This window comes from Homalodisca vitripennis, chromosome X (assembly GCF_021130785.1).
Source record: "Homalodisca vitripennis isolate AUS2020 chromosome X, UT_GWSS_2.1, whole genome shotgun sequence".
In the NCBI taxonomy this organism is placed as follows: Eukaryota; Metazoa; Arthropoda; class Insecta; order Hemiptera; family Cicadellidae; genus Homalodisca; species Homalodisca vitripennis.
In genome coordinates this window covers 95,336,203-95,356,961 of record NC_060215.1, presented here as the reverse complement: position 1 = coordinate 95,356,961, position 20,759 = coordinate 95,336,203, and the positions used below count along the sequence as shown (strand labels likewise).

General features: G+C 32.4%; 1 protein-coding gene across 1 annotated transcript in view; it reads right to left on the bottom strand.

The window, feature by feature from the left end:
* The window catches only part of LOC124369521 (DNA (cytosine-5)-methyltransferase 3C-like), a 54,969-nt gene that overhangs the window by 2,952 nt on the left and 31,258 nt on the right, over positions 1–20,759 (bottom strand). Inside the window, exons 5-6 of the mRNA XM_046827541.1 lie at positions 17,019–17,165; positions 6,270–6,488 (exon numbers count right to left, since the gene is read on the bottom strand). Coding sequence (XP_046683497.1) covers positions 6,270–6,488; positions 17,019–17,165 — 366 coding nt within the window. The remainder of the gene's footprint in view (positions 1–6,269; positions 6,489–17,018; positions 17,166–20,759) is intronic.

The following is a 20,759-nucleotide window of genomic DNA, read 5'->3' as shown; positions in this document are numbered from 1 at the left end:
AAGAGAAAGAACAAAAGTTCGTCAGAGTTCAGGATTTTAGTTTAAAACATGTGTGGAATTAAAAATAAGGTTAGTGATAAAAATTTGTTGTAGTTTTTGAGTACTTTTGATAGAAACATTTATTTAAGAAAAGAAGTTGTTTTAAAAATAAATGTTGTAATTTTAATATCTACTTCAAGTTTGCAACTGGAACTGCTGAATTTGGTAGAAATATTAAAAGGATTACTGTAAATAATAAAACTTGAAATAACAATTTCCTAAAAAATTAAAATTTTTACATGAAGAGTGTACCATGAATAATAATATTGAGAATATGGTGAATGAGAGCAATAGTTCAAATGTGTTACCAATTTATTTTAATTATAACTTTTGTGAGGGATTTCAAACATCCCGAATTTCTTCTTTCTTTCTAGTCGCATAAAAAATTGGTTACTGTGGGGGATGTAAACGGATACATTGGGGAGAAACAGAGTTTTTCAGATGGGGCAACAAATATAGTATCAATACAAATTTAACAATGCAAGAGTATCAAAAGACAAAGTTATAAATAATAAGGATGAATAATATTAAGTTTGTGAAGATTAGGATTTAGTAATTTTAAATACAATCGGACCAAAAATTGTAGCCCTTGCAAGTCTTTCCAAAGGCTAGATAATGTTTAGTTACTGCCTTAAAAAATATAGCTGGTCCGTTAAAATTTATTCTTTTTTAAATTATGTTCTACTTAATTTTGGATGGGCCTTAGTATCAACCCCCCATACAGGCTGCTGTGGTTGCCTTTACAAGAGTTATGATAAGAACACACCTTCCGGACTGTATCACTTATGTCAAGGAACACAATAGTCATGGAACTGATCAATGCAGCTCTGAACATGGTGGGAAACTGATGTGATGGGATGGGCCTTAGTGTCAACCCCACAAAGGCTGTGGTGGTTGCTTTTACAAGAAGGCATCAGTTGGAAGGATTAAGTCTTAAGTCAAAGTCAGAGATAAAGTTGAGGTCTAGTATCTAGACGTCATCCTTGATAGAGATCTGAACTAGGGGTCTGAAGAGTTACTGCCAGAGGGAAATTTCCCTTGATGGAATGCAGATATGTAATAGGTGGGTCTTGGGGACTGAAGTCGAGGCTTCTGTATTGGTTTTGTGCCTCCTTGGTTAGTCCTACACTAATGTTTGAAGCTGTCATCTGGTTAGACCTACAGTAACGTTTGGAGCTGTCGTCTGGTGGCCAAAACTGAGGTCATGATAATGGTAGCTAGTCTGTCTAGCATCCAAAGGATGGCTTGCCTTGTTATAACTGGGCCCTTTCCAAGTGCGCCGGGAACGGCTCTAGAATGATGTCTTAACCTCACCCCCTGAATACTGTCATTGGGTTATGGACAGAAGGAGTGACTATTGTCTTCAGCAGGCAGACTTTGGTCGGCCTTGGACTGTAACAGGGGGCACTGCAAAAATTAGTATCCTGATTCAGGAGAATGCTATGCTTATGATCTATGATCAGATGCCTCAGATATTTTCCTTTGACAAACCCTTGAGAGTTGTGACATCCTCTAGAGAGGCTTGGTCGGAGAGAAAGAAACCTCTTCCACCAACAGAACTTGGAATGGTTTACAGACGGCTCTAAAACAAAAAGTGCCGCAGGCACTAGGATTGTGGGAATGAGACAATGTAGGGAGCTGGTGGTCCCTATGGATCCTTATCCTTAGTCTTTCAAGCAGAAGTCACAGCCATTATGGAGTGTGCTCGTCTGCTGTATAGGAGTAAGACGATTAGTATTTTCACAGATAGCCAGGCAGCATTAAAGGTGTTGGAATATTATGTATTCAACTCCAAAGTTGTGTGGGATTGCTATCAAGTCCTTTCTTCCCTTGCCAGAATCACCAATGTTACTGTTTGTTGGGTTCCTGGTCATAAGGGGATCTCTAGGAACGAAAGAGCTGATATCCTGTCTAACTTGGACTCAGCGTCCAATATGATGGAACCTCCAGTCGTTTTGTGGCATTTCTAGGTGTGAATCCTTTGGGGCTGTCCCGGAATGGGTTCACACTGAACATGAGAGAACTTGGTCTGAGAATGAGCAGAATGGTTCTACAGTCGCCTTCCCCTAGGGTGACGTCATCTGATTTTCTCTCACTAAGTAGATCGGTGTATTCTTGGGTTGTGGGTCTGATTACGGGACATGATCACCTGAGAAAACATCTTCACAGAGTTTGTATACTTCGTGAAGATCCGCTCTGTAGAATGTGTGACGAGCAGGAGGAAACTGCTGAACATCTGCTCTTTGACTGCCCTGCAATAGCAAGGGAGCGGTATGCCATCTTTGGTAGTTTGGACAGGGGTGGTGAATTTTCCCAGGAGGACTTGATAGGTTGTTTTCGGCGGTTTGTTGAACTGCTGAAGTTGTAGACTGGTGGGCCTCATGGTGTGTTTCCGGGGTGCGCAAAAAGCCCTTGAAGCTTAAGTGCATGGCAGTAGGCCGCCCCAAGGGAAAAAAAAAAGAAAAAAAGGGAGCAATATGCCATATGCACTATTTACGGTAGTTTCGGCAAGGGTGACGAATTTCTCCATGAGGACCTGATCGGTTGATTTCGGCGGTTGTAGAACTGCTGAAACCGTAGACTGGTCGGTCTATTGGTGTGCTTCCGGGGTGCGCAAAAGACCCTTGAGGCTTAAGTGCATGGCAATAGGCCGTCCCATAGAAGAAGAAAAAGAAGAAATCACACCAATATTTTTTAAAGTTCCTCTTAATTATTAATACTTATGTGCAAAATTTGATACAGTGTCCTCTCTATAATCCGGCATTTCACTTGTCTGGCCCTGACTATAATCTGGCGCTTTATAAGGGCAACTACTAAGCGCGTAGTTCTGTTTAGAGCAGGAGCTGAGAGTTGAAAACAGGTTTCTTCTGCCCCTGCCATTGTGAGCAGCTTTTGTCAGTCTGGCACCAGTGATACACTTGCTCCTAATGTGCTGTCCTTCATCAGTGTGGTTTTGTGTGTTAGTAGTGCTATGTGAAACATGTCTCTATAAGACAAACTTAAACATTATCACTTGTGGATATAAACAAGATTTTAAAATCACTTGAACAGGGTGAAACATTATTTAGTTTCGCTAATAAGTATGGCATTGGTCATGCAATAATCCATGACGTGAGAGTATAGTGAGAAGATACAGAATTTATTTTGTAAAAGTGAAAATATGCTAAATTTACGGAAAACAATGAAGACAGGCAAGTTTTCTTTGGGTTGAAGATAGTCTTTATTTGTGGACCTGTTTCAGGCAACATTTTGAAAGTAAAGGGAAAATTTGCTAGACTTTTCTACAAAAAGATCATGAATAAGTATGACTTACATGCCAGCGAAGGTTGGTTGAAATGATTTGGTATACGGCTATTAAGTATGACAGGTGAAGAACCGAAATTTTAAAAAGAGTGACTGAAGAAATGGCTTTAGCTCCAGGCAAAATATATAATGCGGATGAGAGTGGCTTATTTTGGCCACTTTTACCTTATAAAACATAAGTTTTCCGAGCTGATCTAGTACGCCTGGACGCAAACTAACAAAATACAGGGTCACATTTAGCCCTGTTCAAACACACAAAAGGAATATCAAATAAAACAACCATTTATAGCAATAATTTAAATGAGCTGAGAAACGATTTCAATGGGCATCTCAGAGATACAGCTGATGATCTTAGTGACTTGCTAACTGCCAGTAGAGGTAAAGACGCAAACCAGTTCTTGACTAGATAACCCTACAGTAATTATAACACAGTCAGAATATAATAGATATTAGTCAGAAACCATAAATAAATGATTTTTTCAAATGTATGTTTTAGTTTTTAAAAAAATTTCAATTTTTTATGATGATATGGTGTGTGTATAGATAAATACAGAATTCATATTTATATCCTGTAAAATAAATAATTGGGTCTGTTATTTATATGCATTTTTAGTACATTCCAGTAATCTGGCAGGACTGGTTGAATATCTGCCGGATTAACAAGAGACTACAGTATTAGTAGATGTCGCTTTACTAGTTCTAGAGATATTAATTTTTTTTATAAACATACAAAATGGTAGCTAGCAGCAAACATACATATTTCTCAAATTATGTTTATAGAATATTTTTTGTTTTGAATGATAGAGTATTATCAGCCACAGAAGTTTGTGACACCTTTTTGTGAACACCCTGTATATACATGATGTGTGTATATATACATCTAAAAGTGGTGGCTCTGAGTGGACACAATTGGCTTATAATGCTTACATAGCTTGTAAAAGAAATTACAGTCTAATTTAACTGAAACCAAAAGACTAGCATGTGAAGACTTTGTTAACACAGCTCCAAACAGATGTAAAGCTGCTTGGAATATGATCTCACTTGAAAACTCTCCTTAAAATTCACATAAAATAACACCTAATCTGAAAAAAGTCAAAGCTACTTCTTGAACTCTTGAACTCACTAAAATCTCAAATAACATACCTGCTACTTACACTTCCTCGGATCTTCTTTGTTTGAAGGTTATTTTTGACGATGGAAGGATTTTGAAGGAAACAGGATTTTTCCGGACATTTGCCATCGTTCAGTGAAAGAGATCAGATTGCAGATCTCGAAACGTAGTGTTACTGATTTCTTGTTTCACTGAACGATGGCAAATGTCCGGAAAAATCCTGTTTCCTCCTCGATCTATTGGTAACAGTTATGTTTTACTAAAATCTTCATTAGCAAGTAATTGGGCCTAATGGTAATTACGAGGTGGTCTCAAGATTGTCTAATTCTAAAAGTATAGACTACTATCGGTTGCCTAATTCCATAGTAAAAGAATTTAATACATAGAGCATTCATATTAAATATATGTCTGGAGACTGGCTACTTTTCGCTACATGAAAATGTCCAAGGTCATCCCAATTTATAAAAGAGACAAACTTTTTCCCAAGAACTATTGTCCAGTATCCATTGTTTCAATCTTCTTAAAAATATTAAAGAGTTACTAACGCACGATCAACTTTCATCACATTTCAGTCAATACAATCTTATTTTGGAATCTCAATTTGGATATTATAAATTAAACTCTTGATAGCTTAGAATAAAACAGAGCATCAGTAGCCCTTTCACTGTTGGATTTGAGAAAGGCATTCAATTGCGTCCCCTTTACTTCTATTTTGGACAAATTAACAATCTACAGTGTTTCAGAAAACTCACATAAAGTTATCGTTTCCTATCTAACCAACGTAAATTAATCTTTAAATTAAGGGGTCCAATTCATCTTTTCAAAATTTTGATCTAGGAGTCCCCCAAGGGTATGTTCTAGGTCCTTTGTTCTTTACTATTATAATTATAATTACTGACTTACCAAGGAATCTATTCTGGCAAAACATAACTGTTACCCAATAAATATGAGGATGAAGTATTAGTGGCTAGTATGTTATTTGAAAGTTTAGTGCAAGAGTTTGAATAATAATTTTATAGTTAATTAAGTAATTTATGTTGATGATACCTCTTTTTTCAAATAATAAAATTACAGCCCATTATGAATATAGCCCAAAAACGGCAATAAATTTGTTTTCTTGCAACAAACTCCGCTGCAATGAAGATAAAACTCAAAATATTTGCATTAGTTTAAATCAACTCAGAATACTGCAAGATCAATGAAACTGTTAGGTATTTAATTGACTCTCTTAACGTTACATATCTTTATTATAAATATTGACAAGATGCGTTTTGTATTGTAGTGTTACCTAAATATACATTGTACTTATGTTTATTCCATAAAAGAGTTTACTACACAAATTGTTTAGATTTACAAGTTTGATTCAATAAATTTATCTTCTTGTAGAATTAGAATGAAATTCAACAAGAGTATATTTAGTATATTAAGTTTGTATATTAAAAGTTTGATATAGCAACTAAATGTAAGTTTTATTCACTGAGGACATCTCATTGGCCGAGTGAAAAACTGTGCGGAAAAATAGGTAAGTAATAGTTTTATTCCAGTCTGGACTGGAGCAAATTCCCAGATTTTCCATTGGTTACTTCATACCTTGCAGAATTTCCAAAAGTGGCAAGTGGTATTACCGTGGAAATAAATAAAATTAATGCAATACTTACCCTGATACTCTAATCCTTTGGTTACTTCTCCAAGAGTTTTCTTAAATGATTTGACAAACCTTTCTTCCAAGAACAGAGGTAGACACTGGATTTGGGATTCAAATAGAATAGGATAGGAAATGGATCTATAACATCAATCATTCACAATGTCTACTTACTCTTTGTTAGAGAGTTTCTGTTGGTGGTAACTGTACGCACTTTATCAACACAAGCCTCTCTTTCCAGATTTGGTGTCAAATGATCCTGCAGACTTGTGCTGCAGCTTGCCCTTTCCAGCCTTTGCGGCACCTGAGCCATTCCAGGAATATTTCCCCAAAATAATCTTGCCCTCTTCATTGCAGATACATTTTGCGAATCCACGCAAATTGGCTCTATCTCTAGATGCCTAAAACATTGAAATTCCTTATTTAAAAAGAGAAAATCATTTGTAATCTCAAGGAAAATTAAGGTCTAAAGGAAAGAAATAAAATCTATTAGTATTCTAAATATAAAATATTGCTGGAAAAATTGCTATCAGGAGTTTTGAGTCATTCTAAAGTGTTGTAAATTAAAGAATGGAACAGCAGCCATATATTTAAAGATTCAATTTTAGTCAAATTATAAATTATAGAACAAATAGTAAAAATTATTTTTAATTGTTAATAAAATAACTGCTTATGGATCCAATAAACTTTCTTTGGTTTTAGTGCAGACTACAACTGGTGCAGTTACATTTTATGTCTGATGTTCTCAGTAATACAAATAATACTATACAGGAAACCATTACCTACTTCCAGTGTGTATTATTTGACAAGATTATACGCCTTGTCAATGTATCGTATGTATGTGTAGAGCATTTGTATCGTTTAGCCAAGCATATATCCAAAATATAATAAAACATACTACTAATCAGTTAAGCATAGCCATGTGTATACTTAAATAAAAGTAATGTTATCAGTCCTGTGTTTGAAATATTTTAATAAGAAGTATAAATAAACCATAACAATAAAAATATTTTTTTCTTGACTCTAAAAAATAGTATATTTTAAATGATGTGTCGAAGCCGAATCCAAATCTCAAATTCACTGAATCTTTAACAAAGATTTGGATTTGAGAATAATTGATCAACGAGAACTCCCCATTTCATTAATTGTCTGCTGATCCATCATTAAATTTAGAGAAAATTGATTTAAATAAAATCAATAGCAAACATATTCTAAATTAATCTATTGAAATTCACTGTAACTTTTATTACCTTACAAAAAAGTAATAATAGTCTATTGTATTATCATAATAAACGTTTTAAAATAAATTTATGCTTATAAATATTTAATTTACTTTCATAATACCGTTCTAAATTAAACATCTGTTCAAAATGCATTAGCCTAGGTGTTTTGTTTTCTTACAACTAAATTTGAATTGATTAATTTAGAATTTGTTTGCTAATAACTTTATTTACATAAATTTTCTCCGAATTAAATTACAGTTTTTGTTTGTGGATTTTATGCATTTGTTAGCCATCTGATGAAATTAATTATGCCTCAAACGTTAAAAACGTTAGGCAGTAAATATTTGTTTTTTAAGCAAGTTATTTTACAACTAAGGGACTTACAGTTCTGGGCCTAGTTTATTCAATTTTCAGGTCGAAATTCATATAAACTGATCAAATGTTTGTCTTCATTACCTATCAGTCCAGTTTCATTTAATCCTTAGAGTGGAAATCTAGGTGAAAACTTTTGCTAGTCTTATCTCGCTAACAAATGTCTTTCCAGACATATGTTTATATGAACTTTTTGTCTTTCTTTAGGTCTGCGATCACTCTGATAAAATGTTTTCGTTTCCTCCCGAACCGCCCTGTATATCTTATGATCTGAACTATTTGTATTTTGGAATTTTTATAAGAAATGTACAAATTCTGACATTTTATTGATTTATAAAATAATTAAAGAAACGACAATTACGTGCATGAAAAGGTTTCAGAGTATATTTGGGATGAATTGTAAAGTTTAAATAAATTAACAAAAAATTTAAATTGTGTCATGATGAAAGACAGCTAGGCCCTTAACTATAAACAACACCACCATTCCTAGTACCGTGGAACCTGGATAATTCGAACTTGGATAATTCAAAATATTCTTTAATTAGAATATTTATCTTCTTCTTTTCTAGCACTTTGTATTTAAACATTGCTAAAAAATCATGGATAATTTGAATGTTTAAAGAGCCTAATTAATGTACATTAATTTTATTCCCGATCAAAAATTGTTAAAAATTCATCAGAAAACATGTTTTACTGGCAAAGATTTAATGCCAGACCTATGGTCAAATGACATCCCTTCCCCCACCTGCCAAACTAACTTCCAAATTTGAGTGCTGCATTCCTTAGTCATCGGTTGTGTTTTCATTTGTGCAATCATTTTTTTAAGTGATTTAGTATTTACGTAACTTTAAATAAGTGTAGTGATCATGTCGTAGACAAAATCTTAAACCTATAAGACTCTCACTTTAGCGAAAAAAGTAGCAATGATCAAAATAAATGGAAAAACGCATAAAGAAAAAAAATGAAATTGCAAAAGAATTTGAAATTCCACCAAACACCTTATCCACCTTCCTGAAAAACAAAGAAAACATTCTCAGTAGTGCAGGAGAAGTTTCATATTAAAAGTAGTTGAAGCAGGTGAGGGACAAAAAAGTTCATGCGAGTGATCCTTATTAAGGGTGAAGGCCGAGCAATTTTCTCAGGAATTAGGAAAACAGAATTTCAAACTGGTTCGTTAGATGGTCTCAAAGAACATAACAAAATTTCGTTCAAATCAATCTGTGGTGAAAGTGAAGCTGTGAACCAGTGGAAACAGGATTTAGAACAGATGATACAGGACAGAGACCCAAAAGGATATTTTTAATCACAATCCTTAATTTTAATTCACAAACCTTCCATCGTCAAAAATAACCTTCAAACAAAGAATATTTTTAATGTTGATGAAACTGGTCTATTGCACACCTAACAAAACGCTATCCATTAAAAGATGAAAATTGTCACGAAGGAAAGTTAAGCAAGGAAAGAGTAACAATTTTGGTAGGTGCAATTTTGGTAAGTATGGTTCAGAAAATCTGCCTTTATTGATGATAGGGAACTCTGCTAACCTCTAGTTTTAAGAATGTAAAGTCAAAACCGATTGAATATGTGAACAGCTCAAACGCTTGGATGACAAGCAATCTTTTTGAAAAGTAGCTGATCAAATGAATTGGTCATTTGAGAAACCCCATAAGTCAATTTTTAGCTAAATTTTAGTTTTTTATATTTTTGCAATCAACAGATATAAATACACAGTTCCTCTGAGAAAACAACATAAGTCAGACTTTTTTTACCAACTTTATAATGCCACAAAGTTTTAGTTCACTTGAGAAACACCATAAGTCAGTGACTTATAGTGTTTCTCAAGTGAACAGCAGCAACAGCTGACACCTTGATCAGTGATCAGCTGTTTACATTGCACTAAACAATTCCAGCCCAGGTTTGAGGTTATGGTGGGATATTAAAGAGTAGCCTATTTTCTTTGTTCGTCTAATATCGAAATTGAAACATTTTAAAATCATTATCAGAATGAATGAGCTAGATGTTAATTTAGAGATTCAGAAACGTAAAAGGAAAAAGGGTGTTCTCAATAAATCCGAGTACAAGGCCGAAATAATTAAAAAAGCCAGAGTTTCAGGAAGCTCATACATAAGTTGGACTGGAAAAGAAGTACCAGAAATAACTCCAGGAGAAGATTGCAAGTAAGTATTTTTTTCACTTTTATTATGTTCTGTTCAAGTACTAAGCTTACATATTTGTACATATTTTATGTGCATATCTCTTAAATGTCATATAATAAGTAGATTATAAAAGATAGAAGTAAAAACATTTATTATTTACTACTGTCCTATTATGGACTACGTCAGTTTTTTCTACCTTAGCTGTCATAGTGCTATAGCAATAATTTCTATTCATTGTGTTTGTGATAGCCTACTTTTTTAGCTCTTATCCTGTAAACAACAATTTAATATATAATACACACACACACACACACACACACACACACACACACATACATGAACGCACCATAACGCATACCTATTACTGTTGGAGTAACACTAATAAACTAAAACTTTCTTTAAAAAATCCTTTTCACAATACACTTTGGTATAGACTAAGTTTCTATCCTTATATGAAACCAATAAATTTGATGTGTTATAAGTGAAGAAAAATATTTTAAACACACTCACACAAACAATTGCAACATGGCCTAATTGATGCAATATAATCTATAACATTGAAGAAACTCTTTAAAAACTTTAAAATAAATAGATATATTCCCAGAAATAATTTGTTGTTTTTTTCAGGTGTCGCGGAAGTGCTTCACAAAAAGTGGCAGATGAAGAACGGAAACGGATATTTTTGAGACCTTTAGAAGTTTGGGGTCTAAAAATGAGCAAGACAACTATCTACAATCTTTGATTGCAGCAACTGAAGTTAAACAGAAACGGCGGAGGAAATCAAGTGAAATATCACGTAAGCCAGATAGAGGAAATACATTCATTTACGAAGTATCAACACCATCTGGGAAGCAGCAGGTATGCAAACTTGCATTCTCTAATATACATGGAATAAGTAGTGGACTGCATCAGGAGATTGACAAAACTACTAACAGAGGGTAAAAATCCTCAGGATATGAGAGGCAAAAGTGTCCCGGGCAATGCAAAACCAACTAATTTTGTCAATAGAGTTAAAGAACATATCGCTTCCTTTCCTGTGAAAATAACACACTATTGGTACCAACTGATTATAGCTACTTGAATGAAAAACTTAATGTTCTTGAGATGTATAAACTGTTTAAACAGGCGAATCCAGATATTGATATTGGGTACAAATTTTATCTTAAAATATTTAAAGAAAATTTTACTCTGCATTTTGGTCGTCCACAGGTCGACACTTGCTGTACTTGTGAGGCTCTTGAGATAAAAAATTAAAAGTAAATTCTTGAATGATATAGCTAAAAGAGTCCATGTAGCTGAAAAAAATAGTCCATAAGCGCAGGGCTAAAAAGTTTTACTATAAAATCAACGAAGTTCAGGAACAGGCTGCTACTAATGAAAATATTGGTGGCATATGTATTGATTATATGCAAAATTTACAGCTACCAACTATCCCAGTCCAAGAAACATTTTATCTCAGACAACTCACTGTTAGTGTTGGTTTTCTGTGTCCATAATCTTAAAGACAACAGTGTAGTATTTTTTATGTATCATGAGGGAATTGGTGGTAAAGGCCCAAATGAAGTCTGTTCAATTTCTGTTGAGCTACATTCAAAATCATTTAATAGAAGGGATTGAACACTTACATATTTTTTCTGACGGATGTGGAGGCCAAAATAAAAACCACTCAGTTCTCAGATTGGCAAATGCCTTGGCCTCCACAGGAAAGTTTAAGACAGTAGAGCAGTATTTTCCTATTAGAGGGCATTCTTTTCTGCCCTGCGATAGGGACTTTTCAGTTATTAAAAGAAAGTGAGAAGGTGCGACAGAGTGTACACTGTTAAGGGTATATGCTGAAATGTTCCTAAGTGCCTCATTAAAAAATGAGTTCTATGTGGTCCTACCTGAGTCAGAAGACATTTTAAATTTCAAGGATTGGTGGCCTGCATTTTTTAAAAAGAATGTAATTTCTCAGGAAACACGAGGCAAAGATGTGCCCAAAGAAAAAAAGGTTTCTTTTAAAATCTCAAATTTCATGCAGTTTTTCCCATTCACATGAAAATCCTGGTATAGTAAAAGCAAAAGACTTCATTGATGGTGTAACTGAACACACTTTTGATATAAAAACACAAACCGTAATAGGTTGAACCTGCCTACACAAAAAGCTTATCAAGAGGATTGTGTACCAATAAACAAGAAAAAAATGGATGACCTTGAAAAATTAAAGCCTTATTTACCTGACGATGAACAAATAAAGATGTTCTACGACAAAATATTCTCATGGAAAACTGTCAATAAAGGAGATGTTGAGATAGATTGAGAAAATATTGCTTAAAACTCCAGAACTTTGTTTTATATATTAACATGAAACATAATTATATGTTAGATTTACTAATGTAAAAATTATAATAAAACATTTTTAGCTGTTTAACTGACTTTATTTTCCTCCATATCAAAATCAAGTGTCTCTATTTTCCTTTAAAACCCTATAAGTCATTGTTTTTGCTCCATTTTCTTTTAAAAGCCCATAAGTCAAAAAATTATTTTAATATTTCTATGAACTTAAATACTTATAACAGGTAAAATTTGTAAATTCACAATTCTAATAGTGAATTCTATAATTAGATTGTGGTTTTTTATTATTTGGTGCAAAATTACCAATCTGAGAGTGATTTTTTACATTTACCAAAAGTAGGTTTTTTTGACTTAAAGGGTTTCTCAAATGACCAATTCAAATTAGATAAAAAGTTCATAAAAGAAAAGCGAAGGTTATCGTTTTTATGGACAACTGCACTGCTCAAACACCATTTCTTTAATGGAATATGTGAAAATTCTTTTTCCCAGCAAACATGACCTCTGTTGTCCAACCCATGGAATAATAAAATATTTTAAACATCACTACAGAAGGTTGGTTGAAAATATAGGAATGCTCTCAAAATAAAGCTGGATGTTCTGCTAGCCTCTCGAATGTGTAAACAAGCATTGGTCAAAGTAACATCAGGAACAATAAAAAATCTGTATCAAAAAATCAGGTTTTGTTCAAATTGACAAAGACAGTGTCGATGAAGCTGTTCCTTCCGCCGATGGATGTGGTATCCGACCCCACGGCCATTACTTACAAAGGTTTTCTCAATGTAGATGAAGACGTCGCTGTATGTGGAGAGAACAGATGCCGAAATCATCACTGAAGTGCACAAGAGCTAGAAACAAGATGACGGAGAAGAAGATTGGAACATCTACGGAAGAAGTTCCTGTACAGAGTTCTAGTGACTCCATGAATCGTGTAAAAGAACTTGGGTGTTTTTTGAGAGCAGACACAATGTTAGTGACTTACTTTGACTCTTTGAATATGCTAGAATCTTTTGTGATGGCAGATAGTCTTAATTCTAGGAAACAAGCCAAAATTTCCTCCTTTTTTGAAAAACAATAGATTTTTAAGGCTAATGTTAAATGTGTATTCCAGCTGTCACATGTGTGCTTGTGTATTGTTTTTTAGTTCAATATCCTGTTCTTAGTGCCAATAAAGACGCATTTAGTTTGTGCAGCATTTTAGTTATTTTGGACACATGTTGTAAGCTATTAATGAACTGGTACTGCATATCATTGGTTTCATACGGGTTTTGCTGGTTTATTATAAATTACTATATAATTTTAAGAATCAGCGTAATGAGCAAGTTAAATGCAAATGCAGCACAGTACTTTTTCTTTTTTCAAACGAAATATGTAGTACAGTATTTTACTCTCTTTGAAACTCATAGTCTGCTAAGACTTTGTCAATGTTGTACGAAGTTAAGATGATAGCCTGTATCAGTTCAGATATTGCAGAATGTACTGTATTTTTAAGGTTAGTAAGGAAATGTTACTTTGTATCGTATATTGTTTATACTATAAGGTAGTTATTTCCGTTTTATGATTACTGTATTTGAATCCTTATAATTAGCGTTTGTTGATGAATTTATACTTTTTAATAATTAGCGTTTGTTGATGAATTTATACATTTTAATAATTAGCGTTTGTTGATGAATTTATACATTTTAGAGTGTTAGTTTAATAAAGAGGTTTAATTTACAAGGTGAAGTTTTAATGTATTTGCTCCATTATTTGAAGTTTTTAACTGGTCCCTTAAGGTTTGAACTGTCCATGTTCCACTATAATGACCAGAACAACAATGTGCAGGTTGGTGAGGTAGGGTGGAACAGCCAAGAATCAGCTGATATGAAACTCTTACACCCAAATACACACACCAAAAAATTAAGGTGTTGGTATTTAACATAAATTTGTAACAAACCGTTGTCTGCTACAAATACATTTATTTATTTTATATTGGTATAATCTCACAAGACTTCCACCAAATGGAAATGTTAATGGAACTGAGTAAAAAAATATTATAAAGTTTTATTTTTATAGTTAACAGAATACTGAAAATTATAAAGATAGTTTTTCCAGTATTACCATAAAAAAATCAGCTCATTCATAATATTTTTTGAATAACTACTTTGTGAACAAGGGTTATAGTATTTCCAGTAGTACTATAAAAACAGCTCATTCATACTATTTTTTGAATAACTACTTGATGAACAAGGGTTTTCATTGAAATCACCTATTTGCTGTAATGATTGTAGCTTTTCACAAAGTATTCATGATATTTTTAGGTTTTTACAGTTCTGATACATTAAATAAAATTGCATTGGCAAATAAAGTTACACTCATGAGGATTAAACACCTGTCAGCCAGACCCTAAAATCCATAACCACAAATTGTTAACTATTTTGCAACACATGAAAATTAAATCTGATGCATACAATACAATGGGGTCGGAGTTGATTGGGTCTGACAATACCGCTGTCATTGCAACATTCGGGGACTATTGTGACTTAAGATTGATATTTAGAATTCAAGCCATCTTGATAAACCTCAAGACGTCCTTAGGAACCTCAGCAGGTTTTAGAAATGCCCTTTAAAGGTTATCTCCACCTAACCAGAGCAGACTCTTTGCAATCACAGTTGACTTATGTGTATAGTAGTCTCCTTGCAGAAATGAGATGTATCAGACTCACATACCAATCTTAAAAAGGTGGTATTTTATTAGGCAACGTCCAGTCAACAGATTGGAGAATATGCTGATGTCCAGTATTTTATCCCAACACAAACATCATTGATGTGTACAGACTTATTTAAACACCGATATGAAACTCAATTTAATAAATAAAAATCTATATTCATCTTCATTGAAGAAGCCTACAATATTATCTTCTAGAGGCTGTACAAGTCAGGTGAAAGGGACATTCATACCTCCTACTCACATACTAACATCACCTCCATACATAATGCAAGGCTTTATGAAAGAGTTTGATCAACCCTAGAGCTGGTATGAAACGAATTTTTGTCACCAAAGGCCCGTCCGATTTGGCAACGACGAATATTCGTCGCCAAAGTAGACATGCACAGTTATTGAAATTGTAGGCAATTAAGGTCATATAAATGATTTTTATTTTATATATTCTGGAAGAGCAATAACTATAGTACCGATTTACTGTTCTTACTTCGATTGTCTTCTTTCTTTACCGTAAAACATAGTTTTTTTTTTTTTTTTGACAGCTGACGTGAACGTAGTACGGGTCAACCACATTGTTGTGAAACTGTAAACAAGTGCCGGGTTTTGTGTTTGAGTTTACGAATCCAGTAGTATTTGGTGTTGTTATTATGGTTTTTTAAATTTTCTTAGGTTATAGTTTTAGTTGTTCAGTATGGGTGAAAACTTTATAGAGACCGATCAAATGATCTTAGAGAGCTCGCAGTGCGGGATTTAGTGACGCTGAGTGAAAAATGAAACTTTGTATATATTGTACATATGTAAATAAGGCAAGATTAAAATTTATTATTTTATTTGATTTTTGTTTTAACTGTCATACTTATATATAAGTATAAATGCAGTCAAGAGATTATGTTTACCCACGAACAATAATATGTATTTAGAAATGTACGCATTTTTGAAAATAAGTAAATATGGGTGCTTTTTCATACAAAGCCCTGTAACACATACGTTTTGAGGTAAAAGTTACAATAATTATATATTTTTGGAATCAGGATAAACTTTCGAATAAGTTATAAATTTACGGTTTTGATGTAAAGCTTATTGCTAAGCAGTTACACAACGGAATATTTACAAAAAAAATTTCCAAAAAACATTTTTCTTACATTTTGTAAAAAAAAATAAAAATATGTTTCCATGGAAACAATAAGATATTGTTATTATAATGCTCTCCATATAGTTGTGAATACATTGACATATAATAGTTTATATTTGGACTAACAGTTATGAAATGTGATACATTATAAGAAACGTCTGTGAGGGTGTTAAAATAGAGCCGCCAGTAAGAGTGACACCATTGCCAGCTCTAGGGTTAATAATACATCATGTCTACCATTAACTATAATTAAAGTGCTAACTGCTTAACTTTTACTTTAAAACCTATATTTCTGATTACTATTAACAAACTAAACATCATAGAAGATACGATAGAATACCTCATTAAAGGATAGGCTTTATGTTAGAAAAGTGATTACAACAACAAAACCAGCAGATGGTAATTTTACTCCAGCTGTGATGTATTAGTTCTTAAGAATGCAGTGCGATCACAGCACCATTCACAATCATTGCAGACCGGCAGAAAATTTAGTAAAAGTGGTGTCATTACAATGTTGGATAACGTCAAGACATAAGAATTGCAAGAAAAATATTGCATTACTGCAAACGTGCTGAAAAAAACCTGATAATCATTGTGCAGAATGTTTTGAAAGATATCATACAAGTGTTAAATACTAAACTTAGTTAAAGTGTTGTTTTTATAGCTTTATACAATAAATTAAAAACATTATAAAATGTAATAATGAATATATTTCAAAATTTTTGGTTTGAAAAAAGTATTTTTCACTGTAAACATGTTAAAATAAATATGAGTTGAGGAGGCAAACAGGTTAAAAATATCTGATTGGAAAGGGTAAGAATATAATGCTGTTTGGGAACGCAACTTTCACGCTATAAATGAAATATTGTTAATAAATAATCTTACATAATGTACGAATCTTAACACTATCAAGCAATGCAAAACACTAATAACCATAAAAATATTAATAAAGCTTGCTAACCTAAATATGAAATGAAATTAATTCATTATATAGGATAAATGTACCAACATACCGAGAGATGGTGTCTTTATGGAGCGTAGCCATAGTTGAAACATTCTCATACAGGAAGAATGCTTGAGTTTTCTGTACACATTCCACAAGGTTCTTTATTCTTGAAAATTCAAAAAATAAAGGACCGGTTCCATCCATATCTGAAATGTAGAAAATTGATAACTTAACTGTTTTGTCAAAACAAAAAATTGAAAAATTAATTTTGTAAAATTATTATTTCATCTTTCATTCACATTACATTTTAGCATGCTTAATAGCTGATGTTTAATAATCTATGTAAACTATGATTTAGGGCACCACTTAAAAATCCAGCACATTTAAGGAGTCATGGTTCTAACAAATTTGGTTACTGCTGCTTTATTAGATTTGTAAAAGACTAAACAAGGCCCCAAACGTTTTAACATAACTTCGAGTTAAAAGCAACCATTTACCTTGGATTGAGTTGTAATATTTTATTATTAAGTCCACTTCAACAGTTGTAATTGTTTAATGTCAATGTCATTAAATGTAATTTGTTGCGTCATTAAATGTAATTTGTTGCATCATTAATTGATTTCACCCCTTAATATTCAGCCTGCATTCATTGTGACTTAACTTTCAATTGTTATGAACAGTGTGATATAGTTAATAACTTACTTACAATCTCACTTATTTAGTTCAAACAAAAAAGACATATCTTTATTTGCACATGTTTGTGCGACACAAACCTCACAAAGATTGACTGAACCTTCTTTAAGCTAAATTTGCACAGGTAAGAAATTGTGAAAGTTTTGTATCCGATTTTGTACCGTATATGCAAATAGTTACAATAATACATTGTTAAATAAAAAAAATGGAAAATTGAACCAAATATTTTTATATGTAATATGCTTAGTTTAATAAAAAAAAAAATAAATAAAACCTAAGATTGGTATAATGTTAAAATAAGGCATCCCTGAAATAGCTTGAATTGGACAAGTTCAGTTCTGTACATTTAAAACAATAGTACTCTATTGTAAGAAACTGAATTTTTTGATTGGTTCAGAGGTCTAAAACTTGCTAACCAATAGGAAACCTAGTTGGTTACTTGTCTTGTAATGTTAGAACAAAACTACTGGAGAGCTCTGCTCATTATCTTGTGTAGTTTAGCCTTGTAGGCACATAGTTAGTAGTCCGGATTGAAAGAAGACCCCAGTTTACGGGTATGTACATTTTATAAGAACTTTGAACCAATCAACAAATTGTTTTAATTTAAATAAAAATTCATACATATCTTTATTGTGTAAAAAAAAATTTTAAATATCAATAAAATTTCACTAAAATGTTTTAAATAACTAAGAAGTAAATTGTTTTAACAAAGTAATAAAATCTAAACTACATTACAATTCTAATCAGATTTGTAATTTGTTTCTTATTAGGGTTTTCGGTGAACCGGACAAGAAACCAAATAAAAGGTGTAAGTGATTTAGTTTAATATATTAAGAAGAAGTATTTTATTTTTGTTGGATACAACAATTCAAGCTATAGTCAGGAATATAAAATGGTTTAACTATTGAAAATTTATAATGAAATGTGCTCTTACTAAAATTATATTAAGAAATGCAAAAATGTACAAAACATCAAATTAATTGTCAATTGAAGATTGCAACAAGATAAATAAAAAAAAAAAATTTAACATTACAAGACTACAATTTCATTTGGCAGAACACAAACTCCATTTAAATATTATTATTTATGATACAAACCAAATAATCTGGTTATAATTATTTGTCATGGAGTATCTCCACCAGAGGATACAGTGCATAACTAATAATATACATATTTATTAGAGCAACCATGTTACAATAGTAAACACGAGAAGTATAAAACAGCCACTGAGGCAAGCTGTGTTGCAAACAATGTTTGCTAGAACTGTAGAGCAGTATTGGACAGTAAAACTGTCAGACATCCCTGTACTCTAGCAAGTTCTTGCTCTACCACCGAACTATCAAGAAGTGAGATATATTTTTGCTTAAGTTATTATTCATTGCAATTTTGTAAATGTTTTTAATCGAGAGGCTGATCAGCTTGATTTATTTGTTTAATCCATTTAATCAACCACCGAGTGAGAGTTTCTGTCCAAAATATTTTGATGGAAACCTTAACCGAGGTACTGGTAACGATCAATGTGAGGTACTGGTAACGATCAATGTGAGGTACTGGTAACGATCAATGCGACAATCAATCACTCAACAATTGGTGACAGTCGCTGCAGCAACGAACAATCATCGCAGTGAAAAAGTCACTTTATAAAATAACTATAATGCCTTTCAACAAAAGTAATGGCAGCATTCGATAGCGTATTAATTGTTATATAGATTAGTATGAAGTTCGTTATTTTTCAATCTTTGCTACAGGTTGGAGAGAAGAAGAATATTTCATTGTTGTCACTGCTTTGCTGTTGTTTACATATAGGTTTTGTTTCTTTGTTTACTTTTCTTGTTGCAAGTATGCAATATTATTTGAAGTTATTATTTAGTCAAGTGGTATGAACATGTTTTGAAAAGTATTTCTCTTTCGCAGTGATGTACAAATAATTAGTGCTTTGTTTTGAAAAAAACTTAAGTTTTGTAATCTATGTAGGCCTAGGCTAGGAGTGCCAAACTTGTATTTTATCAAGTTTTATTTATTTTATATGTTGAATTTTACCAACATTAGTAGAAAGGAACTATTTCCTTTCATCTAGTAATGTAAGAGAGTTGCTAAAAAGTGAACCAGTAAACCATGACAGCAGTAGTGCATCTGATTACACCTAGTGTAAGATCTCTGTGTCCCATCCAAAACTAGGTTTATCAATGTACATTTATGTAAATAAATTTTTATAACAATTAGAGATATGTGTTGACAATACAGAAAGTGGATAAATAACATTTTATTTTTTCAAAATGAGAAGAACACTTAAACAATGTTTCCAAATTTGAAGATATGAAGTTTTACGTGTAAGAAATGGATGCTTTCCAGAATCATAAATATGATGAATTTTGCTACACAAGTTTGTACTTCTACTTGTTATTGATAAATTATATGTTATTGCTAACTTTTCATGTGATATAATACTGTTTCATGTATGGAAAACTATTAGGCCTATTGTTGTAACATAGTATGTTACCAGTGGAATGTAAATTTTCATAAAAAAATGCTGTGTTGCAAGTTTTATCAATATAATAATGAAAATTTATGAAATGTCTATCAAACTATATGTTTTCTGAAACTAGAAAAATGTATAATAATTTTTATACTTTGAAATTTTGATTTAGTACAAATATACTGCTTCTGTAGGTATGGTCCCAACTCCCCAAAACAAAGATTATATATATAAAGGTTTCAAGTTTTCAAAAAAATTAAACAAACAAAACATTTTTACTTATAAAAGTATGCATAGTAGAAAATACAGACTTTTATGAAACAAATTATAAATGGGAATGTATAATAATCAAATAAATTTTATTATTTTATTTTATATAAAATACCTTTGCAAAACCTGGAAAACTGGCCTCTCAATAGAGGTAATTTAGTTGCCAGTCGTTGTTAATAAATATGGTAATTTTGTGCTGTTTTCATTGTTTAAAGTAATTAAATGTACTGATATGAATAGGGTGTGGCTTAATACACACCCTATTTTCCCTCCACTCAAAAAAATAGACAAATGGACATATTTAAAACAAGATGGTCTTTTCATCCACAGTATTGCAACAATTGCATGAACCTTGATAAGA